This window comes from Lotus japonicus, chromosome 2, assembly GCF_012489685.1.
Source record: "Lotus japonicus ecotype B-129 chromosome 2, LjGifu_v1.2".
Lineage (NCBI taxonomy): Eukaryota > Viridiplantae > Streptophyta > Magnoliopsida > Fabales > Fabaceae > Lotus > Lotus japonicus.
This window is the reverse complement of record NC_080042.1, coordinates 70,426,313-70,452,491: the sequence shown is the minus strand read 5'-3', so window position 1 is coordinate 70,452,491 and position 26,179 is coordinate 70,426,313. Positions and strand designations below refer to the sequence as shown.

The 26,179-nt window shown below is 34.4% G+C and overlaps 1 protein-coding gene across 1 annotated transcript; it reads right to left on the bottom strand.

The window, feature by feature from the left end:
• Positions 1-16,466: 16,466 nt before the first annotated feature.
• Positions 16,467-22,416, bottom strand: LOC130739193 (uncharacterized). The gene is made up of 3 exons (XM_057591430.1): positions 21,921-22,416; positions 19,562-19,840; positions 16,467-17,862 (listed from the first exon to the last, which is right to left on the bottom strand). Exons 1-3 carry the CDS (start codon positions 22,290-22,292, stop codon positions 16,762-16,764), a joined length of 1,752 nt encoding a protein of 583 aa, XP_057447413.1. The 5' UTR covers positions 22,293-22,416; the 3' UTR covers positions 16,467-16,761.
• Positions 22,417-26,179: the final 3,763 nt, after the last annotated feature.

The following is a 26,179-nucleotide window of genomic DNA, read 5'->3' as shown; positions in this document are numbered from 1 at the left end:
TTTAGAGCTAGCTACCATAATTTTTCATGTTTGGGTTGGAGGAGGCTTATTGGGGAGGACAAAGCATGGAAAGTTATAACATGAGTCCATCAACATACACACACTAACTTAAAATTGATTTTGATTGTTAAGTTATAAGCATGTTTGGTTTAGAATGTTTATTGATGAGAATCGCATAAGTGTGGTTAAAACCTACTAATCTCAGTTTCTTAATTACGTGATTGATGCGAATGCATTCACCGCTGATAATAATAATTAAATTTCTCATCGGAAATGTAAAGTGAGTTGTCATCATACCACATATTGTGATTTGTACTAATGTGATTTCCTTACTCTGTCGTGATTGGATTGTCTGTAGTCATCATCTTCTACGAGAAGGGAATGTTGTGGTGGATTACTTAGTCAAGCTCGGAGCGTTGACTACCTCTGCTAGTTTGGTTTGGGATGCCCTTATGGATGGCGTTGCTGATTTGTTGAGGGCTGACCTCATGGGTTCATGAGGGTCTAACCTCTTTTTCATTTTTCTTTCTTTGTATTTGTATAAGAAAAAACTCGTTTAATTACAACATTTTAAATTGATGAGTTCGAATAGAATGACTATGTAAAACTTTTTACACTGTTAATGCATAGTAACTAAACTTCTCAATATTTTATATAAATTATGACATTTTTCATCATGTCAAACACATTGAATTTTCAAAATATGACAAAACCAACAAGTATAGTATAAGAATAAGTACTTGTTTAAGGTAAAGAATAATCTGTTTAAATAATTATGTGCTAAATGCTTATAATATTGGGATGATATGATTTTCTGATAATGATTACATAGAGATATTATCCTCTTTTAAGTCTAGTTTTTCTTTTGGTTGTTTGGCCTCTTGCTTACTTCAAAAAGAAGAGACTCTTTATTTTATTTTTAAACAAATTAAATGACGCATGATTATCTATTTTTCCATATACTCCTACGTACCATTAAAGTGATAGTGAAGTGTGTGTTCTTGGAAGATAAACTTCGGGAAATCCTGCTCTCCACAATAGCAAGCATCAGCTGTTAGTGAACGTATAACCTGTGGTTTAATACACCATGGACATCTTTCCATGTTGCATACTTACCTATTAACTCATCGGATTAGGATTCTCTAGTTTCAGTCGGATTCTTCTTGGAAAGCTCACTAGGATTCTCTAGTTAGTTTCACATTAGTGTCACGTAAAATTTTGTATTTATCACAAACATTTACATTAATCTGTTCATGAAAATTTCTACGTCTTGATCTTGTTAAACAAAAAGGAAAGAATTGACCTTATGCGATCTTGGCTGTGTCAAAAGATTTGGCCCCGCAAAAATAAAATTCATGCAAGGCGTTTATGAAAATAACTGATATTATAGTAATTACTGTACTTCAATCCCTACAAACAATAAATGTGTTTTTTACTTTTTTCGTTAACTGAATTGAAAGCTAAACACAACCGCAAGTTTGTGGCAATTTTAAAGTTCTATAATCATATTTGACCGTATAAAATAAATTGAGGAGGGCTCCGTTTACACCTGTGTAAGCCTAAAACTCTTACACTTATTATTGACCATTGATCTAATTTAAATCTAATGGTCCCAAATAATTTAAATTAGTAGGTCATTTGATTTTCTATTTTTTTTTAACTGTCTTCTACCCTGTCCTCCCGGTGAATTTTCTCTAGCCGCAGTGCCAAACCTCACCTTTCTCTCGTCTCTGTGTTTTGTTGCCCTCACTTCTAGATTTAATTTCGTATCACCTTCTCTTGAATTTCTAATTTCTTATTGTTTTTTGAAAACCTATCTGCACAAGCACTACCCACAAGGGCCACAACGTAACAAATCCATCTATCAATTGTATGTAATATTTCATGGAATGAATAATCAAGAGAGCACCATCTTCATTAAGAATCTGAACACGAAGAAAGAGAAAGAAGCCAAGCACAAAATATGATCGAGACTCGAGAGCAGGACCTCAGCACAAAAAAAAATTGATCGACTAAAAAGAACATGATTGAATTACAATATTGAGATCATCTGATCAAGGCACAGAAAGGGGTGAGGTTTGGCCGTGCGGCTTGGGAAAATGCGCTAGGAGAACCGGGTAGCAGAATATTTCATAAAAAGAGAAGACCTACTAATTTAAATTATTTGGGACCTTTAGATTTAAATTAGATCAATGGTCAATAATAAGTGTAAGAGTTTTAGACTTACACAGGTGTAAACGGAGCCCTCCTCAATAAATTTATATACTTGGGGTGGAACATTACCTTCATTGGTGTCATCACTTACAATTTTCATCTCAAAGGAGTTAAATATGAAAGATTGCACAAGTTTTTTAAAAGGAAAAAAAATGTGTATTCTCACTACTTTGAGTGTACTGGCTATATGCAGCGAAAATGATATTGAGGTGATTTCTATCTTGTTGGAAAACTTTGAAAAAATGTTTACAACAGTTAAGAACTAGTATCCGAACCCGTGCGTCGCACGGATGAAATAATATGGAAAAAGAAATAAAAATGAAGTTAAGAGCAATAAATAATGTTTTTTATATGGTCTTTTTGTTTTAACTGAGTCGAGTTACATTTAAATATGTTTTGGTTATGTTTAATTTTTACTTTAGTTTTAGAGAAGACACTGTTTTACACAGAATCATGTGTGTATTATATTCATAGGTATAATCTTGTATCCGTTGATCACCATGAGTTAAAAACAAAGTAATAAAATATAAGATAAATTTCATCCAAATTGACGTAACGTTGAAATCTGAAATAACCCACATCTAAAATAGTATTTTAATTAGAGGTACAATGAACCAAATTACATAACAAATAGATTCGGAAAGATCCTTAAAATGTGAAAATCACTTGAACTGGAAAATTCATTATAAAATAAATAATAGCAATGTAAAAATGCCTTTGATTTTTTTTTTTTATGAAGTGACATTTTTTCTTTTTATTTTTCATAAGTCTTCACCTGCAAAGAATGAGACACCATAAAAATTACATCACTAACCGGTTATGACTAAAACTATTTATTCAAGAGAAAAAAATATATATTACTAAAATAATAACATATTTGTAGTCAGATGACAGATTAGTGCATATTTAAGTAACTTGAATTTTCATGTATGTAGTGATAGACAATTGTATTCCCAGCACGTAATAGCTTAAGCATCATATGAACATATAATATCATAACATTTGACTAATATGATTCCAAAATAGGATGAAAGTAATATGCACTTCAAATAAATTATCAGAATCAATAGTAGAAATCATCTAACAGCTTTTAAGTAAAACTATTATTACCAACACAGTTATTTGTTGGGTTGAAAGACTCCATGGGTATTTTGCCACACAATATCTCTTGCAAACCTTCAATCATAATATTCAATAACAAAAATAAAAGGAATCACACAATTGAATTGGAATCTCATCATTCAAGTACCAAATAGAAATAGCAACATATTATATGATATATTGAAATTACAAAGTAATTTTAATTGACTAAAAATATTAGATAAAGAACAAACCTCAAATATTTTCAAAGACCTCCATGTAGACAACATTTGTTGTTGAAGTGGTAATTTTTCCTTCATCATCTAGTATTAGGATTCTTAACACTTTTCTACTTTTGACTCTTGATACTGCTACGTAGAACTGACCATGAGTGAATACTGGTATAGGAAGGTATAATCCAACATGGCTCAAAGACTGCCCTTGACTCTTGTTGATGGTCATTGCGTAACAAACAGCCAATGGAAACTGTCGTCTTTCAAATTTGAATGGAAGGCCAGAGTCTTGGGGAATCAAACTCATTATACCAATGTAAATTTTTTGTCAGAATTTGTTCCAGTCACAACAGTCGCACTGATCACATTTGGGCACAAATCCTCTATTAAAAGTCTAGTTCCATTACATAATTCAGAGGATTGGTCTAAGTTTCTTAGAAGCATGACAAGCACCCCTTTCTTTAACACCAATTTGTGATTTGGAATTCCATAACATTTTATTTCATGTAGAAACTCCGGGGTTAACCATGAAACTTCAACATCGTTGTCCTCATAAGACCTGCAAGCAGAATCACAACTCAGATATTCTTTTCTTCCCCTTCAATGCAAGATAAAATATATTGATTGACTTTTTCAATTGATTCAATGTGGGGGCTAATATAGCTCTTTCTTGATAAAAGGTTGGATCTGTAAGATGAGAAACCATATCTGGATAAACAAACTGTATAAGTTGGAGCAACGGTTCAGATGGATCAGTAATCAAAAGATCATGAGGAACATCAATAAGCATTTTGCCGTCATCATTGGGTGTTGATTCACCGTTTCCCAATTTAAGAATCTACTCAGCAAATTCTTTGACATCATCATTATCTTGATGTCCATTCGTATTGAGTAACCTCATATTTTTTGTCAGGGAAAGAACTTTGCAGTTTTCCCATAAATATGAAGAATTTACAGTTGCTGCAACTATATCTTGTCTAGACCCCTTTTGAATAACATGGAGTATTTGTTTGAAATCTCATCCTAATACAACTACCTTACCTCCAAACTGTTTATTGGCATTTGCTCGATTCTTAGATGACATTATATCCTTGAGTGTCATATCAAGAGCTTCAAAGCAAAATATGTTCAACATAGGCACTTCATCCCATGTGATCAAAGAAGATTGCTGCAACAACTTAGCCTTCAAGCTACCCTTGCTAACTTTACAGGTTAATATTTCATTGATATTAAGGGGAATTGAGAATCTTGAATGTGCCGTTCTGCCCCCGGGAATCTTGAATGTGTCGTTCTGCCTACCGTTGATGCAATTCCACTTGAGGCAACATTCAATACAATTTTAACAATTGCTCATAGGCATAGGCGTATCTAGGTAGGGCCTGACAGGGACCATCGCACCCCCCCAAGAATTTTGAAATGTTCACCGACTATAGGTATTTTTATATAGAAGATGTTATAACATTTTTTGATACTCATCAAGTTGAAGTTCCTGACATGAAAGCCTCTTATTTTTTGGGTAATGGTCGTCATAAGAAAAAGGTGAAGATATGGAACATCATTATAGGATATAAGTATTTTATTCTATAATTGATTTGCAACTATCTGAATTAAATAGAAGATTTAATGTAGAGGCAGTGGAACTTCTCATACTTAGTTCAACTTTATATCCTAAGAAAAATTTTAAATCATTTGGTAATGAGAAAATCTATAAGCTTGTTGAGAATTTTTATGCAGATGATTTTTCCGAGCTAGAAAAGAGAAATTTTTCGTTTCAAGTAAGACATTATCATTCAGATATTTCCCGAGATCATAATTTATGAAAAATTTCCAGTTTATCCGAGTTTTACCATAAGTTAGTTGAAACCGGAAAAACAACAATATTTCCACTGGTTTATAGATTAATAGGTCTTGTTTTGACATTCCCTGTTTCAACAACATCTACAAAGCGATCTTTTTATGCAATGAAAGTTGTTTAAACTTCGGCTTTGCAACAAAATTGAAGATGATCTTCTCAGAAATTTATTAGTTGTATATATCGAGAGAGAAATTGCTGAAAAAATATATGTTAATACAATAATAGATAAATTTAGTACTATAAAAGAACGAAGAGTTCTATTTAAATAATCTTTTATAATTTAAAGTTTATATAATATTCAATGAAGATTTTATTAGTCTTATATTTCGCCCCCCAATAAGAAAATCCTGGATACGCCCCTGCTCGTAGGCCAGCTGATAAAGTCTTTCAGATGTAAGTTTTTCTCGCTCCTCAATAGTCGTAGACAAAGTAAAAAATACCTAAATATTTGGTTACTGCACCCATGATTTCATCATGCACTTTTTCTATGTTCATCAGTTAAGGATGACACCAGGTTTGCATGCATGTCTTGCATTTCTTCACTATTGTATGCCATCTCATCCACACCAAATTTATTCTGGTAGTGTTCCACCCCGTATAAGTCATAATTTGAGAAGCATGTAAAATCTGCCAAGGACTTACCATTAGATTGCAAAATGTTGTCAATTTTTAGAAGACACTGTTTCTTCAGTTATGTTTCATCAATTATCAAATCTGCAAAAAAAAAAAAAAAGTATTACGCATATTAATACGCATTAGAAGAATTTTTAATATGCCTTCAGCCAATAACTGCCAAGTACTTTCCCATACATGGTCTAGCCTGCTCATAGAATTTGTTATGAGCAAGGAAACAAATAACCCTCTTAACTGGTTACATGATCCAAGCTCACTGGCCTCTCTGATAGCACCAATGTATTGTTTATCGTCAGACAACAATCCAAGAGCATAACATGCTTTTTGGTAAGTACTGTGAATTTCTCCTTTTACGGTCCTTATGCTCTCAAAGCTAGTGCATCCTCTTTGAACAGCCAATAACATCCTCATGTAATATAATTCTCCGGTACCTGGTGGAATATATGTTAGTCTTCTAATTGAGTATCCTTGTTTCCTCAACTCCCATATTATGTCCTTTTCATTATACACAAATTTACTTGGAAACTCAGAGTAGGTCAAATCCACGCCAAAAACATTGTGGTATAGTCCTTTTTTTCCAGTACATCCGTAATGTCTTCATGATCTCCAAAAAGAACGGATTGTTGATTCTCAAGGTGGAATTTTAATCCTTTTACCGGAGGCCACCTGAGATGAATGTCAAATTCAAAAGAAATAATTAGTAATTTTATGAGGGCATCAAAGATAACTTATGTAAAGTTGAATACAATACTACAATTAAAAGCAACCATGAAAGTATAAGTAGAATCAAAGACTTATTAGGTCTGCGTGTTTTGATGAAATAATCACCTTTCATGGATCTCAAACTTAAAAGTTCTCCAAACTGCTTCACACGGTGAAAGGTAGCGACAATCATAATACTGCTTTATTTCGTCAACAACACGTTTATTTCCAGATGATTCAGCAGTTGTTGTAATCTCAGCAGTGACCCTGTCTGGTCCTTTGTTAACATATTTGAACAAATACTTGATGGAATTTGACTTGTTGCAATACTCGACATTAATATGCGCCTGATACCTCATTAGCAATTTTGGGTTATAAGGTACAACATTCCTGCTATCAAGTTCAATTCCATTCTTCATAACTTTAATGTCAGACTGTCTTCTACGATAATGTGGATACCCATTGTCATCAATAGTTGTAGAATTCTGGAATTTTTTTGGGAAGTACTTAGTACACTTCCCATTCTTCATGCATGCACATGTTGGATTAGCTTTACCACATGGTCCATGCATTATTTAGGTGGAAACAACATCATACAATCTGGGGTATAATTGAGGATCTGGCAATTCTACTGATATCTTTTTGTCAATATCATGAGGTGAGGTAAGCTTGCTTTCACCATGTAACCATAATAGTATATGAGCATGCGGAAGACCTCGCTTCTAGAACTCAATTGTGTACATTCCTATTTTTAATCAAGGAAATTATTTTGTAGCATAAATACTTGAAATAGATATAGCTAAAATTAACTAACATAATTGTAAGTTAATGAAACTTGTAAGTAATCTGACCTGCATCAACTTCTCCAAATATCTTTTCCTTCTTAAGATCTGCAATGAGATTATCAACCTTCATCTTGAACACTCGACATACTATATATGGTCGCTCATCTGGTTTTAGGTTTATGGAACACACAAAATCTGAGATTTCTTTCCGATTAGAATTGCAAGTGATTGTAATAAAAAGGTATGGAAAGCCCATCTTCTTACATATCGCCATAGCATCCTGGCAATTATGGAACATATCAATACTTAGGTTGTGAAGGTGCGAAAAACACTAGAAAGGGGGGGGTTTGAATAGAGTTTTTGAATAAAGGGTATACTTTTATATCTTTTCAAAAACTTAAGGATAAGAACTAAGTGCTGAAGGATAAGAAGTAAAGCACGCAAGTATTTTATCCTGGTTCACTTGAGATAAAAGCTCAAGCTAATCCAGTCCACCTGTGAAGGTGATTTCTTCCTTCTTCTGATGAAGGCAATTCACTAAAATCAATGAGTGTTACAACTGCACTTTTCTACCTGCTAAGTGACTAACAGTACACTGATTTTCTCACTAGTATCCTCTTAAGAAGCTGATCTACCGATCCTCTTAAGACTAGCTAAACACTGAATCAACCTTGATTCAGTCCTCTCAAGATCCGACCAACCTTGGTCTCTTGATGAACTTTACAATGTAGTGTAAAAGGTTTCGGGTTTACAATGAGTGCTTCTAAAAAGCTAATAGTAAACTCAAATGTTTAAGAACAGTGAAGAAATAATGCTAAGAGATTGGTTCGTATGAGTTGAATAATTTCAGCAAAGTTTCTTAGTCTCTTTCTTCTTTCTTCAGCCTTTATATACTCCAAGACTTGTGATGTAGCCGTTGCTAGGGTTTTGTCCGTTGGAGTGGAAATCTTGTAAAATCAGACTGCAAGGCTGCACGAGGTAGGTGGTGAACAGACTGAGACTTGTACGATGTTGTACTATGATAGCGACCTGTCCTTTCACCAGTTGACTTGAGATCTGAAGGCTTCAGATGAACGTTGGTGAAGCTTCTAATCCTCGTCAGATTGAAGCTTGGATTCTTCTGACCTTGCAACTTCTGCTTCTGAACAAGTTCCTCAGAACTTCTGAACGTCAGAGCTAGAATAGCTTGGGTCTTCAGAACCAACTTCTTGCCGGTCTTCAGAACTTGAGTCTTCTCCTTCTGGACCGTTCCACTGGAACATCTGGTCTTCAGAACTTCTGACTCTGGTTCTTCAGAACCTCTTGAAAGCTTGTATCTTCAGAACTTCTGAAGGATTTGCCACTGTTCTGAACGAACATGGTACGCTTTAGAGCTCTCTTTTTAGTATCTCTTGGTTCTTCTTCGTCTGAATAGATAGTCTTGGGTCAGATTCAGAACCTGTTTGTCACAACTAAGAAGACAAACGTTAGGGTACCACAATTGTTCATCATCACAAACCTTAATTGTAATCATCAAAATATAGAGATGTAACCACTGATCAAAACTTGATCTTACAGGTTGATCAGTTGAGAATATGGAATGAATGAGAATCCAAACATCGGGATGTTTGTTTCCTTAATCACAACAGCTGTAGTTTTTTCTTGGAAGTTTAGACGACAGGAGTGACATGTTGATTTGTACTTTCCGATAATACCCGAAACAACTAAACCACTAAATTGGTAGACCTCACCTTCCATGAGTTTGTCATTAAAGATCTCAATGACAGTCGAGCCTTTTATTGATGCTTGTATTTTAGAACTCTGTAAATTATAAATATAAAAAAATATGCTGAAATATTTGAAAATTTTCCAAGAAAAAAATTGTAAAGTTCGTAAATATACCTGATGATCCATCAATACCATGTCAATACTACCTATATTTGATGGATTGTCAAAGGAAGGTAGAGTCCATAGACGTAATATCCTTGCAGCGAAGGAACTTGTTGCTTTTGAAAGACAAACATCTGATATGAGGTCTGTCATGGTTGAAGGGAAGGAGGGGAAGTAGAGATAGTTGTGTGAGAAATTTTGAGATGGAGAACGTGAATTCTGAAATGTGTGATAATGGTTTTTTTATAATGAAGTTTTTATTTTTAAATTATTTTAAATTTTGTATTTTTAATTTGCCTCTTTTTTTATGAGTTAAAGATGAATGAATATAAGATCAGGTGCATTATTAACCTCAAATACTTCTACTTGACTAAATCTAAACTAATCCACGAATTCAAAGTTAGTTAAAAATCAAAATTCTATTCCGAGTTTTTGAAGCATTGATATGTGACTAGGTGCGAGGATGTTTCAAGTTTCTTTTTCACCTTAAATTGTGGGATTTTTAATTCAAAATATAATATTATATTATCAGATTTTTATTCAAAATTCAAAACTTTTGACCACCGAAGTTAAAAAAATCATTCAAAATTTTTTTAGCTGGTTGTTACGTTTGTTTTTTCTTTTCTTTTATATTTTGAATTTCAAATAGTATACAGGTTTACTAGATTCTTAAATTAGGAAACGGTGAATCAACACCAATTGATGACGGCAAAATGCTTATTGATGTTCCTCATGATCTTTTGATTACTGATCCATCTGAACCGTTGCTCCAACTTATACAGTTTGTTTATTCAGATATGGTTTCTCATCTTACAGATCCAACATTTTATCAAGAAAGAGCTATATTATACCCCACATTAGAATCAATTGAAAAAGTCAATCAATATATTTTATCTTGCATTGAAAGGGAAGAAAAGAATACCTGAGTTGTGATTCTGCTTGCAGGTCTTATGAGGACAACGATGTTGAAGTTTCATGGTTAACCCCGGAGTTTCTACATGAAATAAAATGTTATGGAATTCCAAATCACAAATTGGTGTTAAAGAAAGGGGTGCTTGTCATGCTTCTGAGAAACTTAGACCAATCCTCTGAATTATGTAATGGAACTAGACTTTTAATAGAGGATTTGTGCCCAAATGTGATCAGTGCGACTGTTGTGACTGGAACAAATTCCGACAAAAAATTTACATTGGTATAATGAGTTTGATTCCCCAAGACTCTGGTCTTCCATTCAAATTTGAAAGACGACAGTTTCCATTGGCTGTTTGTTACGCAATGACCATCAACAAGAGTCAAGGGCAGTCTTTGAGCCATGTTGGATTATACCTTCCTATACCAGTATTCACTCATGGTCAGTTCTACGTAGCAGTATCAAGAGTCAAAAGTAGAAAAGTGTTAAGAATCCTAATACTAGATGATGAAGGAAAAATTACCACTTCAACAACAAATGTTGTCAACATGGAGGTCTTTGAAAATATTTGAGGTTTGTTCTTTATCTAATATTTTTAGTCAATTGAAATTACTTTGTACTTTCAATATATCATATAATATGTTGCTATTTCTATTTGGTACTTGAATGATGAGATTCCAATTCAATTGTGTGATTCCTTTTATTTTTGTTGTTGAATATTATGCTTGAAGGTTTGCAAGAGATATTGTGTGGCAAAATACCCATGGAGTCTTTCAGCCCAACAAATAACTGTGCTGGTAATAATAGTTTTACTTAAAAGCTGTTAGATGATTTCTACTATTGATTCTGATAATTTATTTGAAGTGCATATTGCTTTCATCCTATTTTGGAATCATATTAGTCAAATGTTATGATATTATATGTTCATATGATGCTTAAGCTATTACGTGTGGGAATACAATTGTCTATCACTACATACCTGAAAATTCAAGTTACTTAAATATGCACTAATCTGTCATCTGACTACAAATATGTTATTATTTTAGTAATATATATTTTTTTCTCTTGAATAAATAGTTTTAGTCATAACCAGTTAGTGCCCTAATTTTTATGGTGTCTCATTCTTTGCAGGTGAAGACTTATGAAAAAGAAAAAGAAAAAATGTCACTTCATCAAAAAAAAATCAAAGGCATTTTTACATTGCTATTATTTATTTTATAATGAATTTTCCAGTTCAAGTGATTTTCACATTTTAAGGATCTTTCCGAATTTATTTGTTATGTAATTTGATTCATTGTACCTCTAATTAAAATACTATTTTAGATGTGGGTTATTTCAGATTTCAACGTTACGTCAATTTGGATGAAATTTATCTTATATTTTATTACTTTGTTTTTAACTCATGGTGATCAACGGATGCAAGATTATACCTATGAATATAATACACACATGATTCTGTGTATGACAGTGTCTTCTCTAAAACCAAAGTAAAAATTAAACATAACCAAAACTTATTTAAATGTAACTCGACTCAGTTAAAACAAAAAGACCATATAAAAAACATTATTTATTGCTCTTAACTTCATTTTTATTTCTTTTTCCATATTATTTCATCCGTGCGACGCACGGGTTCGGATACTAGTTTTTAACTGTTGTAAACATTTTTTCAAAGTTTTCCAACAAGATAGAAATCACCTCAATATCATTTTCGCTGCATATAGCCAGTACACTCAAAGTAGTGAGAATACACATTTTTTTCCTTTTAAAAAACTTGTGCCCAAATGTGATCTGTGCGACTGTTGTGACTGTAACAAATTCCGACAAAAAACTTATTTAATGGAACTAGACTTTTAATAGAGGATTTGTGCCCAAATGTGATCAGTGCGACTGTTGTGACTGGAACAAATTCCGACAAAAAATTTACATTGGTATAATGAGTTTGATTCCCCAATACTCTGGTCTTCCATTCAAATTTGAAAGACGTCAGTTTCCATTGGCTGTTTGTTACGCAATGGCCATCAACAAGAGTCAAGGGCAGTCTTTGAGCCATGTTGGATTATACCTTCCTAGACTAGTATTCACTCATGGTCAGTTCTACGTAGCAGTATCAAGCGTCAAAAGTAGAAAAGTGTTAAGAATCCTAATACTGGATGATGAAGGAAAAATTACCACTTCAACAACAAATGTTGTCTACAGGGAGGTCTTTGAAAATATTTGAGGTTTGTTCTTTATCTAATACTTTTAGTCAATTGAAATTACTTTGTACTTTTAATATATCATATAATATGTTGTTATTTCTATTTGTTACTTGAATGATGAGATTCCAATTCAATTGTGTGATTCCTTTTACTTTTGTTGTTGAATATTATGATTGAAGGTTTGCAAGAGATATTGTGTGGCAAAATACCCATGGAGTCTTTCAGCCCAACAAATAACTGTGTTGGTAATAATAGTTTTACTTAAAAGCTGTTAGATGATTTCTACTATTGATTCTGATAATTTATTTGAAGTGCATATTGCTTTCATCCTATTTTGGAATCATATTAGTCAAATGTTATGATATTATATGTTCATATGATGCTTAAGCTATTACGTGCCGGGAATACAATTGTCTATCACTACATACATGAAATTTCAAGCTACTTAAATCTGACTACAAATATGTTATTATTTTAGTAATATATATTTTTTTCTCTTGAATAAATAGTTTTAGTCCTAACCAGTTAGTGATGTAATTTTTATGGTGTCTCATTCCTTGCAGGTGAAGACTTATGAAAAAGAAAAAGAAAAAATGTCACTTCATCAAAAAAAAAAATCAAAGGCATTTTTACATTGCTATTATTTATTTTATAATGAATTTTCCAGTTCAAGTGATTTTCACATTTTAAGGATCTTTCCGAATCTATTTGTTATGTAATTTGGTTCATTGTACCTCTAATTAAAATACTATTTTAGATGTGGGTTATTTCATATTTCAACGTTACGTCAATTTGGATGAAATTTATCTTATATTTTATTACTTTGTTTTTAACTTATGGTGATCAACGGATGCAAGATTATACCTATGAATATAATACACACATGATTCTGTGTATGACAGTGTCTTCTCTAAAACCAAAGTAAAAATTAAACATAACCAAAACATATTTAAATGTAACTCGACTCATATAAAACAAAAAGACCATACAAATAACATTATTTATTGCTCTTAACTTCATTTTTATTTCTTTTTCCATATTATTTCATCCGTGCGACGCACGGGTTCGGATACTAGTAGTATATAGGTTTATTAGATGAATATTATGAAGCTTGACTATATAATATTTCATGAGTTTTAATAGCTTGACACATATCCCTACAATTGTGGAAGCTGTAGATTGTTGACACATAAGCTTTTAATGACTCTCAAACTATATATTATTAGATATTATGAAGCTTGACTATATAATATTTCATGAGTTTTAATAGCTTGACACATGCTTGATTTTTTTTTCATTATTTATAAATACTATGTATATATTTGGGCCACGTAAAACCTTGCTCTCAACTTTTTCACTTAAGCAATCGCATGATAGATTAACTTCTGCTCTACTTTGCATGCAAATTGAACTGTGTTTCGCCACTCTCTTCTCTACATTCACAGAAAACGTAAACGGTGGCATCGATGACGACGACAATGTGTAAGCGTACATGTCTGCTGGCGGCATGAACGCCAGCTGCGTGAATGTCGGCATGAACCTTTGGCGTTTCAGGTTCACTTCTACTCTTTTCTTTGCATGCAAATCGAATTGGAGTAAAAGTGAACATGGAATGTCAAGGTTGATTTAGGTGTTCACGTCAGCGGCGATCATGCCACCACCAGGGATGCCCGTGTTCACGTTCTCGTCAGCAATCTTGTTCTTTACATTTCCTATGAAGTAGAGCAAAGAGTAGAAGTTGACCTGTAATGCGATGCTTTGAGTGAAAAGTTGAGAGAATGAGTGAATGAATAAAACCATGTACAATTTTATATATCACCACATTTGATTCAATTAGACACTGAACGACGATGGGAGAGAGAACTTTTAGGTGTTGTTTCAAAACCCGGGTTGAAACAGTGAGGCGGTCAGCCATTGCTTAAACCATGGTTGATGTCCATGACAAATTAGAAGAAGAAAAAAAGAACATCAGGATATGAAGCAACCAAAGAAGAAGAGCCAAAATAATTTAGAGGGGTGACATACAACTGTATCTTACAATTTAGGGTTTCACATTGTGTGATATTGATGCCTCACAATGAAAGACCAATTTAAATGGTTAACTAAGCTTTTGGTCCCTGTAAAATATGGTCGATATGAATATAGTCCCCCGTTTGTGTAAAGTTTCTAAACAGCTAATGTTTAGGAAATAGCTAGTTCTGGTCCTCCCAGGAGTTTGAGCTCCAACGACTTTGCCATGTGGTCTCGGTGAACCCGTTTGACATTGACACGTGTTTAATTAGGTTCACGTGGATTTTCTTTTTCTTAATCCTTCTATTTTTTTCAATATATAGCATGTGATTCTTTTTTAATTTTGTTTTTAAGTTGATCCAAATCACATAAAATTAATTCAAAAGTTGATGAAACCTATCTAAGGAAAAAGTTAGGTTACACGAGACTCACCCAAGGAAGACCCACACTACTTGTCCAATATCATTGTATTAGTGGTTTTTCATTTTATTTATATTATTCAAAATTTCCACTACATACAATACAAACCTAACCCTATGTTAGAAAAGAGAAAAAAGACATAATACTCACACTAAGAGAAAAGGACGCATCAAGAAAATAAGGAGAGGTAGAGATAATAAAGAGTGTGAGAAAGGACCAAAGGAACTCGACTGTGGAGGTTTCATTGACTCTAGAAGCGGTTGCGCAACCATGGTTGGGGATGGAAGCAGCGATGCGATTGCGAAAGAGGAGGTGGGTTGCTGCTCGTGTGTGATGGCTGATTGGAATGGCGAATGCTGAAGGGAGAAAATAGAACTCGGTGCGGCTTGATGGTGGTGCTTCGATCTCGGATCTAGTAGTAAGCATTTTGTTTGGGTTTGCTGGATTGTTGGTTGCTGGTGGAAGAGATCAAAAGAGGTTGGCGTGGAGTGATGGTTTCAGTGGGGGGGCAACAATGGTCACTAGTTGCGGTTAGGAGTGTGAGTAGACCTGGCCAGGCTTTACGTGGCCCAAGCTTGGCTTGCATTCTAATTTTGCGGTTCAAACCTAGCATGTGGCTTATCGTAGGCCAAATTTTAAGGTCTCGTTGGGCCTTTTAATTTGTATGACCAACTAGCATGTTTACAGGCCTAACAAGCCTCACGCAAGGTCCAGCCCAAACCTAGGTGTTTGGCCCTGAACCTAAAAGGAGGGGTCTCATCTCGTAGTCTAAGGACCTCAAGGAGTAAGGGGTTGGGATGTCAGCCTTACGGCTTGGCGCACTAGCCAGTTCACATGCCCAATTGTATTAGTGGGTTTCCATTTTATTTATATTATTCAAAATTTCCAAACCTAACCTTATGTTAGTAAAGAAAAGAAATTCAAACGCATAACACTCACACTGAGAGAAAAGGACGCATCAAGAAAATAGGGAGCGGTAGAGAGAATAGAGAGCATGAGAAAGGAGAAAAGGAACTAGACTATGGAGGTTTTAGTGACTCTGGAAGCGGCAACACATCCATGGTTGGGATGCCTTAGGGAGTGGCGCACTAACAAGTTCACATGCCCGCAAGATCTCAAGTCTTAAGCATGAAGACGAAGTGTGTCTTATACCAGCTCGTCGGGTCTCCCTTCCTTTTGTGCGGGTTGCGACGTCCGACGCCTAACCAATTAGGGATAGGGTGCCACACCAATCCACCTTGTTATTACCTTTTTTATTTTTTGATATTTATTTTTATCTTAACTAACTAATTATTTTTTGGCGTTTTTTAATTATATGAAACACACTATAAAATTCGAATTAAAATTAAAAGTAATAAAAATGAGATGGATAAAATTGGGTGCTCATAGGATAAGGTTGAGAAACGACTCATGTTGTGAACAAGAGGGGCGGCTTGAAGATTATAGCAGTCTAGCAGAGTACTCATTAACTACCATTTCTTCATTCTATACAAGAACAAGTAGAAAAACTACCAGAACCATTGACAGATTTCTCAACCAAAATCAAAGATGATAACGTGGGATATAACCAACAAATCTTATTACATTTAGTTAAGTGGCAGAATTGAGCCAATGTAATTTTCCAAATCCAACTCTATTTATTTTGAATATACAGAACAAGATCAAGATAGTCATAAATCTGAACCATAAGAAAGCATACCAGTTTCAACTTTCCAAAAAAACGAGAATAAAAGAAAAAAGAAGTCAAAATATCCAATTTGGCACAATCCAACCACAGAGTCCCTCTGCCTCATAAACCATCATCACGAAACAAAGGGATTCTTCTATACAAAGTTCAATTAATTGTGCCATGCTACCGACCAAACCAACCTCTTGTTGGCTGCATATCACCTTCATTCATAAGCTTATCCAGCACTGCATTTAGATCAACTGATTGACCATTCTCTGTTAGCTTCCTAACTGTTGCCCTCACATGATCTCTAGGGAATCCCATAGTAGCAACTTTGTCGACTACATCATCAATAGAAACTTTGCTTCCAGTTCCAGCAGAACCTGAACCACCACCACTTACTGCAGAAGCTGTAGGTATAGCTTGTGGGAGTACCCGAGCAGTTGGGAGTTGTGGATAACCACTTCCACCACTTACAGCCAATGAAGCAGTGGGTAGTTGCGGTGGTTTACCACCATACTGAGGTGGTCCACCATAACGATATTGCTCAGCCGGCCCGGATGATGAACCATATCCAGAAGAGTAACCTGAGCCAGACCTACTTGGTGGTGGTTCATATGCATGGGGTGCTGTCCCATAGAACTGCTGGGAAGGAGGAGCAGGAGGTCCACTAGGTGGCTGAGATGGTGGCTGGCGGAGATTGGGAGGGTAAGTCTGAGAAGGAACATAAGGTGGTTCCTCTACATGGTGACCCAGTGAAGATTGTAGTTGAGGCGGGTTTATGGAAGGAATTGGTGGCTGATGCTGGGGAGGTGCTGGCTGAGAATACTGGGGATGAGGGGTCTGCTGATATTGCTGATGCGGAGGTGCCCCAGGTTGAGGATGTGGCTGCGGTGCTAAAGGCTGTTGGTATTGCTGATTTGGGGTTTCCTGAGATTGAACAGGTGGTGGGAAGTATGGATCTCTCTGAGGAACAGCTGGGATTTGGGTCTGAGAGAATTGATTTGGAGGTGGAAATGAAGGTGGCAAACCCTGTTGGGGGGGCAGTTGAGGAGGTGCATTAGGGGGAGGAACCACAGGAATAGACTGTGGGAGATTAACAGGGGAAGGAAACTGTTGTTGAGATTGCAGGGGAGCAGATGCAGCTTGCTGGACAGGATCTGTACCTGCACTAGTTTGAGTTTCAGATTGTTGATCTGTCTTGGATACTTGTAGCTTTGCCAATTGCAGCTGAGCCTGCACTATATCTTGCTTGTCCTTGATAGTCTGCACCCCTGATTGCACCTACATATATATTTTTTCAAACAAAATAATAAAAAGAGGATCAGTATGCGAATAAAATATATTAACATAAAATAGTTTAGAGATAAAGTAAAAGTCAGAATAGAACCCCAATTGTAGTACCCGCATACAGCAATTTATTAAAATTACTCTATTGCTTCAAGTAGATATGCTTTACATAACTTTCCGCGTGGAACATTAGTCAAATATTTTGTTTTCCTTGATCTCAGTTAGAATAACTACATGGTTGTCTTCAGTCCTAAGTCCTAACCTTACAACATAAGGGTATGTGTTCCTTTCATGATGATTAAATAATTCAACCCTAACTGCTTTTTCTTAAAGGGCCATGACTCAAATGTCGTATCATCTATGTCTTCTAAAGCGAATGTAAGTATGTAACAGTGAATTGACAAATTTAGTTTAACACTTCTCATAATTAGTTTCTCAATTAGAGAAAATTTTAAATAATATCAAGTTCAAACTTCAATGATGGATGCCAATCACCTTTCCCAAAAGCTTAGGTAAAGAGGCTTAAGATTAAGAATAATCTTGTACAACAAACAATATAAGAGTTGGAAAACCATCCAAATTGGCAAAATTTTCAGTATAACTCAATTTTATACGAAGTGCAAAAACAAAGGTTTACTTTAGAAACTTTACATTATAAATTTACAGCAGAAACAAATACCTCAATTCATAATATCATCATCAGTACGCCTATTTTGTGTGGGAAAACGACAATAGTAAAGAACAGCATCACAGTTGAGAGGAAAGATTCTCCAACTATAAAATTATGCATACATTCTTGATAACCCCTATAGTTCCGTGGTGCAGTAATATTTCAGTTAAAGCCACACAAATTTTAGAGTTTAAACCCCATTTTAAAACCTAAATAGTAAACTACTAAAACACCCCAATGAAAGTCAACTAAGGAAACAACTTAATAATCTGAAAAATATTAAGACCTAGAAACAAGTTGAGACCTAGTTAGGTATATGTTAGAGATCTATATAAGCTTTGGTCATAGTTGGCTTTGGACATATCAAGTCATTTAATTAGTCTACAGCTCAATTTAATTAGTCTACAGCTCAATCCATGTTGTCCCCATTCTTATAAACTAAAGTTAAATTTCAGCATTGCACAAGTGGTCTATGCATTGTTCCAACTTCAAGCCCAAAGGGCTCTTATATGAAGGGGTGCGTTGAAGATATAATGGGCCTTGCATGTGCTTCACTTAATAGTTAAACCTTTTCAGGTAGTTGTTCTTGACTCTACATATAATGTGACAGTCAGCTTCCAATTCAATATCAAATTTGAATCAAGGTAGTGAGATCTTATATTCTACAAGCTTATACGGTTATACCTACACGGCTACACCATTCTGGCATCCTCCCCTATGTGGAGAAGCTCACTTTTTAGCCTTCAAGCATTTAAAATTGCCAGCTACTTAATTTTTTTAAAGAAAAGAAAAATATAACTGGGATAGACTAAAAGCCCACAGAACTAGAAGTCCATTGATGAATTATACACAACTAACCAATCAACTTTATGACCACAATAATATACTATTAAAAAACTTGTCTCTCTCTCTCTCTCTCTCTCTCTCTCTCTCTCTCTCTCTCTCTCTGTACAATTCATTTGATATACCAAATGTTGCTAACTGCAGAAGTTAGAAGGAAGGGGGGTATGATCGATAAAATACCTCTCGAAGAATATTCTCCAGCTGCCTAAATTTTCCATCAGTGCTACCATGATTATTTCCAACAGATACCTTCAAATCATCCATAGAATTCTCAAGATGGCGTGTTCTGGTTTCTAGTTGTGTTAACCGTGCACTAACACCTTCCAGAACATGAAGCAAATTTTCCGTATGTTTCTTCACGGTCTGATCTATCTCAGACAAAATTTGAGGATCAAAAGCATTTCGGTCCTTTTCTACATTGACCTTCAAAGGTTCAATAGAATCCAGAGAACTGTAACTCTGCATATAATACAGATGAATAGTAAACATTCATGAAGGAAACAAAACAATTCCAAGACAGTGCAATATATTATTAATGCCTCCTCCACAACACTACATATGATCACTGGATTATCCAAATGCACAAACATTGATGCAAAAACATAATGATATGTCAATTCAAACTTTAAAGTTGAGAGCATGATTCAAATTCAAGTAAATGGTGAATAAATAAGATAGTACTGGCAAACTCTTTTATTTTCACAACAGCATATGGAACCCAGTCAGGAAGTGAAGTGTCTAAATAGCATCAGTAATTTACACACACAAGATAAAGACATTTCTGGGAAGTGAAGTTTCATCCCGCCACTCGAAACCCACTCCACCAACAGCTATATGGTCAAACACTCAAGCTGAAGACCGAAAATTAAAATATGTTGGACTAAAACTGGGCGTAGCCTAACTTTTCTCACATACTCTTCTTACATTATCCTTAAGCTCTTGCTGGTCTGAACTTGCTTGAATATGCATAACTTTAGAAAGGGTTTTGCTTACGATGTCTTGATTGCACTAGTTAAGAAGTACTAATGCACTTCAATAAATGTTTATAATGAGATATGGGTACATCTGTAATCTCATAATATCGGATATCAATATTATGGGATTACAACATATCTCGTATATACAAATATTCCAATATTATGGGATTACAGCTGTAATGGTAGTCAAAATCCTGATTTAAATCCTACGATTTAGCGATCTGCAACCCCTGGGTGATTTAAATCACTTGCTAAATCTCACCAAAATCGGTAAATCGGATCAAAATCAGGATTAAGGGAGATTTTGCGATGTAGGCAGATCCGAAGTTTAACGAGTTTGACCTGTTTGCATAAACCAGGTGAGAAAAAACTCTAATTTTTACGAGTATGAGACAGCTTCTCATACAACATTAGGAGACACTCACATCCCACCTCCTATCGATGTAGAGGTGACTTCGACAAGGGCGGGCGCCGCAGCCAGCGATGACGGTGACCGCTGGCTGCGACGACTCTTCTTCCTCCCATGTTCTCTGTTTGCCATATTCTCTGCTTTAGTGTGGAGAATTTCCTAACTTAAGTTGGACGTTTCTAAGTTTTATGCTTTCTAACTTTATGGTGTTTGGATTTAGTACCTTATGACTTATGTTTGACATTCCTATGAATTATGAGTTATGTTTTATGACTTGTGTATGACATTCCTAAGAATTTAGGTTATTTATGCTATTTTACATGCATATAAGAATCTATATGCGTAAATATATATAAATAGCAAAATCTTACAATTTAGTTACGATTTAGTGATTTACAACCCCCTCCCCTATTTAGGACGTAATCCTGATTTAGACTACTATCAGTGTTATCAAATAGCGGCTATAGCGGAGCTATGTCGCTATAGCATAGCTGATTTTTGGCTAATCGCGACGCCGCTATTGCCCGCTATAGCGCGCTATTCCCGGCTTCCCGCTATTCGCCGCTAAATAGCGGATTTTTGGCTCACCGCGATGGTCCGCGATCGTGATTTGACAACACTGACTAATATGGCTGTCCCAATATCTCATTAGTTCCAATTACTAAAAGGCAGATGCTAATGAGTACCTTAAGACATTCGCTAAGGATTTTTTTTCTTAAAGTACCAAATGAAAAATAAATAAGTAAAGTTACCAATTTATCAAACCAATGTCCTATAAAGCACTCCCTACCAAAACGATTCCTAATAAAGGAAGTAGTACTAACTTATTTTCAATATCATAAATGCTTTCCTTTTGGTTTATTGAATACTTTCAAAGCACTCTCCTCCACCGACCATTGCCTTCAACTGAGACAATAATTAGCAAACACCACTCACAGGAAGACAACCTCACAGTTAATCACCAAACAAAGCTTAACCTAATTAATTCATCAATCATAACTAACTAATCTAAAAAACAAACATAACATGATAAAAAAAACACAGTCAATTATTCCAATTTGCAACGACAGTAATCAAAATCTAGGGAACACCCAGATCATCAAAATAGGAAAAGATTATAACTTGAAACAAATCAGAAGTAAAAAAGTTTTACTTTAGTGATGGGTTGGTTGGAATCAGAATTCCAAGGCCTGGAAAATGCGGCACTGAGATTAGGGGCAGAATCGTAATTAGAAGCAGCGAGTGGGCGAATCGGTTTGAAATCGTAGCTGGGAACGATGTCATCAGTGTTGATTCCATTGCCGCCACCACGGCCTTCATCTTCAACAACTCGATGATGATTCAGATTCTGATGATGATGGTGATGATGTTGGAATTGTGGTTCTTCTTCTTCTTCTTGTTCTTCGTGTTCTTGTGGATGCTTCATGAGGTCGATGAAGTCGTTGGTGTGTGATTGCTGCTGAGGAGAAGAAGATCCATGAGTGAGATCCATTATCTGCTTGTCCATGAACGGCGTCGTATTCATCGATTACGAAAACCGATGACGCGTGGTTTGGTTTGTGTATAAGAAAGCAAAACCCTCTTCAACAAGACAACAACACACTCTGTTGTTGTTCTGTTACCTTTTCTTCTCTCTCAATCCTCCACCTTCTAGTCCAAATTCAATTTATTTATCAACTTTTTTTATCATTTTTTTGAAAAAAAAAATTAATTGATAGATATACACTATAACCAATCATAACATAACATGTCACTTAGAAAAAACAATAACTTTCATTTTGAATTTTAATTAAATAAAGATATATTTTAAGATATGACATAATTCAATTGGATAACTGTGTTAAATTTGTTTATACTCACAGTATACATTTATTTAAGGGTGATTTATGCTAATAAATAATTTTTTATTTCATAGTTTAAAAGTTAAAGAGATAAGTAATTAAATAGAGAAAAACGATGATGCACTGACGGTGTAAAGTTTTTTTTACACCGTCAACCAATCAGATTTTAAGGATGTGCCACATCATTTAGTGAAATTAAATAAAAAGAGATATTTTCTCACATCTTTGAAATCTGATTGGTTGATGGTGTAAAAAAATTTACACCATCAGTGCATAGAAATTAAACTCAATAAAATAAACCTGACAGTGAAAATAATTTTATATGAACACCCTCATCTTGAATGTTTATGTCAAACATAAAATTTAATCAATTTGTGTTCATCTTGTAAAAAAAATCTAATTTATCGGGTAAAAAGAAAAAGATATTTGATTGGAGGGAAGGGAAATGAAAAGTAAAGAAAACACGAAAATCGAGGAATGAATTTGGTTTTAACTTTAGTCCAAATATATGTCTTGATTTCCGTATTTTCTTTTCTCTTCCTTTCTCCTCCCTCCAACCAAACACAATGATAAGATGGCCTCTTGAGTTGCAAGTTGCAACAGATATATAAAATTGTTCTTCAAAAGTAGGGTTAGAGGTTTGGCTATGATGTCATGAATCATCACAAACCTTCTATAATATCCTATCAAACCCAAGAATCCTCTTAAGCCCTTAATGTACTTAGGAACAAACATGGCGTTATGACTTCCACCTTAGAAGGGTCAGCCATTAATTATCCCTTTATTAGGTATGATGTGCCCCAAATATTTCAGTTGTGATATTTCTAAATTATCCCTTTATTAGATATGATGTGCGCCAAATATTTCAGTTGTGATACTTCTAAAAAATGAGTACTTTCTCTCTGAAAGCTCGTACAACTTGCTTCATTACCAAAATTACACAATACTTTATCCGTCTTCTAGTATAAGTCTATTTTACCAAACTCTATAGGCTTAAAAAGTAGTTACAAGTTCGTTAGTAGCAATAAATGTATATAATTTTTTCTAAATTACTCTCATTTAAAAGTTATCAATTAAATTATTTCCCCTCTTTATTCCCTCTCCATATTAATTTTTCACTATCTTTAAAACCTCCACCCACCAATAAAAAATGATATTTTGAAAGTTTTCAAGTAGATATAAATGATAGTTCCCTTGAAAATAAAGAAAAAAATTGGAAAGTAGAAAAAGTCTTTTAATGTTATAACGGTAAACATGAAGGAAAAAAAAATTAATGTTCAATAGATATTATAAAATGACTTATATTTTGAGAAAAAAAAAACTTAGAAAAAAAGACTTATAACAAAGGAGGGGGAGTATTAATTTTATAGAGATTGAAAACTCATTATAATTGATAGTAACTTTAGTGAAGAATTGCCCTCAATGGATAACTCAAGTGGTAAGAGTTAGAGACATAAGTGTTGAGTGAGATGAAGAGTGAAGGGTTCAGGATTCGAACCCTAAGGATGACTAATTCACTAACATTTGCCTATAAAAAAAACTTTAGTGAAGAATTAGAAAAACAAATACAATAAAATTTTCAGCAAAACTTCAAGCAACAATTAAGATGGTCGTCTTTTAAAGAAATGAGGATAGTACCTCCAAAACTTATTAGAGGCCTCACTTGTGGCAGAGAAATAGCGTGGTTACAAAGGACACTACACGCGAAAACAAAAAGATTGTACCTAAAGCAAACACATAAGTTATCCAAAATAGCAAATACCAAACATACTAAACTAAATTGACATTAGTCCTAAATCACTGCTTCTTCATTAAGGATATTTTGTCTCAAAACTTCGTCTTCCAAGGGAGATATGGTTCCTCATGTTTTGGTGAACCGTATCCTCTTGAGAGCCGACGGTCCTGAGCAAAATGTCACTGGTGAAGATCCAAGAATTTAAGATTAATGTCGATCTAGTTTAGTTTGTTTTATGTTTGCTTTTCTGAATAGCTTTTGTGTTTGCATTTATATACAACTTTTGTGTTTTCTTGTGTAGTACTCTTTGTAAGCACGATATTTCTCCACCATAAATGAGATTTCCATAAATTTTGAAGGACCATCATCCTTTCTTAACAAAAGGTTTATCTCATTCGTCAATCGCGTTGAGATCCACCTTTGACGTTGTGGCATAGCCATGTAGGACCGGTGAGTCCACATAACAAGGTCACCGGACCACCACCTTTAACAAGGACTAAAATTGAGTAATTACATAAACATTAGAGATTAAATCCAAATTTTACTTCAATATATGAGGAACCATTTTTAAACAGAACCTATTATAGTAGGACAACAACTTAGTTAATCCATTAATTAATAAAACTAAGGTGCCACGTGGAGTGTCTTGAAGGAGGCCACGCCGGTGTATAAAATGAAGAAAGGCATGGGTGCTGATTTTTTTTAGAGTATATTAAGAGTGAATAGTGAATACTAAGATATATTAAGTTCAAAAAAAAAAAGAATACTAAGATGTATTGTACTCTTAAAATGTAATCCAACAATATGCATGTGTGAAAATTATTAAGGGTTTGCACTTCAATGATTTCTGGAGTTTAAACATATTTTGGTGATTAATAACTTTTGAAATATTTAAAAACAGATTACATTTTCAATAATAATTTAAAATTGACTTAAACATGCTCTTCTACTTCTAGAAGAATGTGAACATGTTCTTTTATTGAAGAACTCAGTGCTAATGTAGTTCTAACGGATTAAAAGATATTTTTAAAGTTTCTTAATTGGTTGTCTAATAGGTGTTTCTGCTCCTACGTACCCCTACTAAATGGCTCAAGGCTAAAAGAGAGATTTCATCCCTGATATTTTAGTGATAGGATTTTTATGATAAATAAAAACATATTATTTAGAATTTTTTTAATAATCAAGACTAAACAAATTGACAAATAAATTTTCACGGAACATTAAACAAATATCTACAATGATATTAAAGAAAAATTAAGGGTATTAAAGAGTGAAGGGTCCAGGTTCAAACTCTGATGAAAGAACTAATTTACTAACAATTAACAACTAACATTTGCCTATAAAAAAAATACTACAATAATATTAAACTAAGAAAATATTTACATGGTATTTACAAATAATAAATAAAATGTACAAATAATAAAACGAATTGAGATAAAACAAACTTACCTTTTTTATCCTTCAAACCTGAGAATAAGCTCTCTTTATATATGAGAATAAGCAGGGCCGGCCCTGGGCCTGTGCAAGCAGGCCCACAGCCCAGGGCCTCCAAAAATAAGGGGCCTCCAAAAAAAATTCACATTAAACTTTCCCCAAAAAATAATTTAGTTATAATAATTAATGTTCAAGATGTTATTAATGACTTTAGCTGGTCAGAGGTTAGTAACTGTTTATGTTAATTTTTGAAAGAATTTAAAAATTAAAGCAAAAGGTTGCGTTGCTTGGATTCGAACACGTGACCCCTGGGCAGGTTTTGTTGAAATTTCGAACGTTAAATATATAACGGTATCTCGCAGTTGTATCTCCAAGAGATATTTCTCTTTACTAGGGGTCTAT

What these genes read in the sequence shown, in the direction of transcription:
- LOC130739193 (XM_057591430.1), bottom strand. Translation starts at nt 22,292, where the DNA reads ATGAATACGACGCCGTTCATGGACAAGCAGATAATGGATCTCACTCAT. An exon ending in CCAACCAACCCATCACTAAA is followed by an intron (nt 19,841 to 21,920) that starts GTAAAACTTTTT and finishes TATTATATGCAG; the next exon opens with AGTTACAGTTCTCTGGATTC. An exon ending in TGGAGAATATTCTTCGAGAG is followed by an intron (nt 17,863 to 19,561) that starts GTATTTTATCGA and finishes ATATATATGTAG; the next exon opens with GTGCAATCAGGGGTGCAGAC.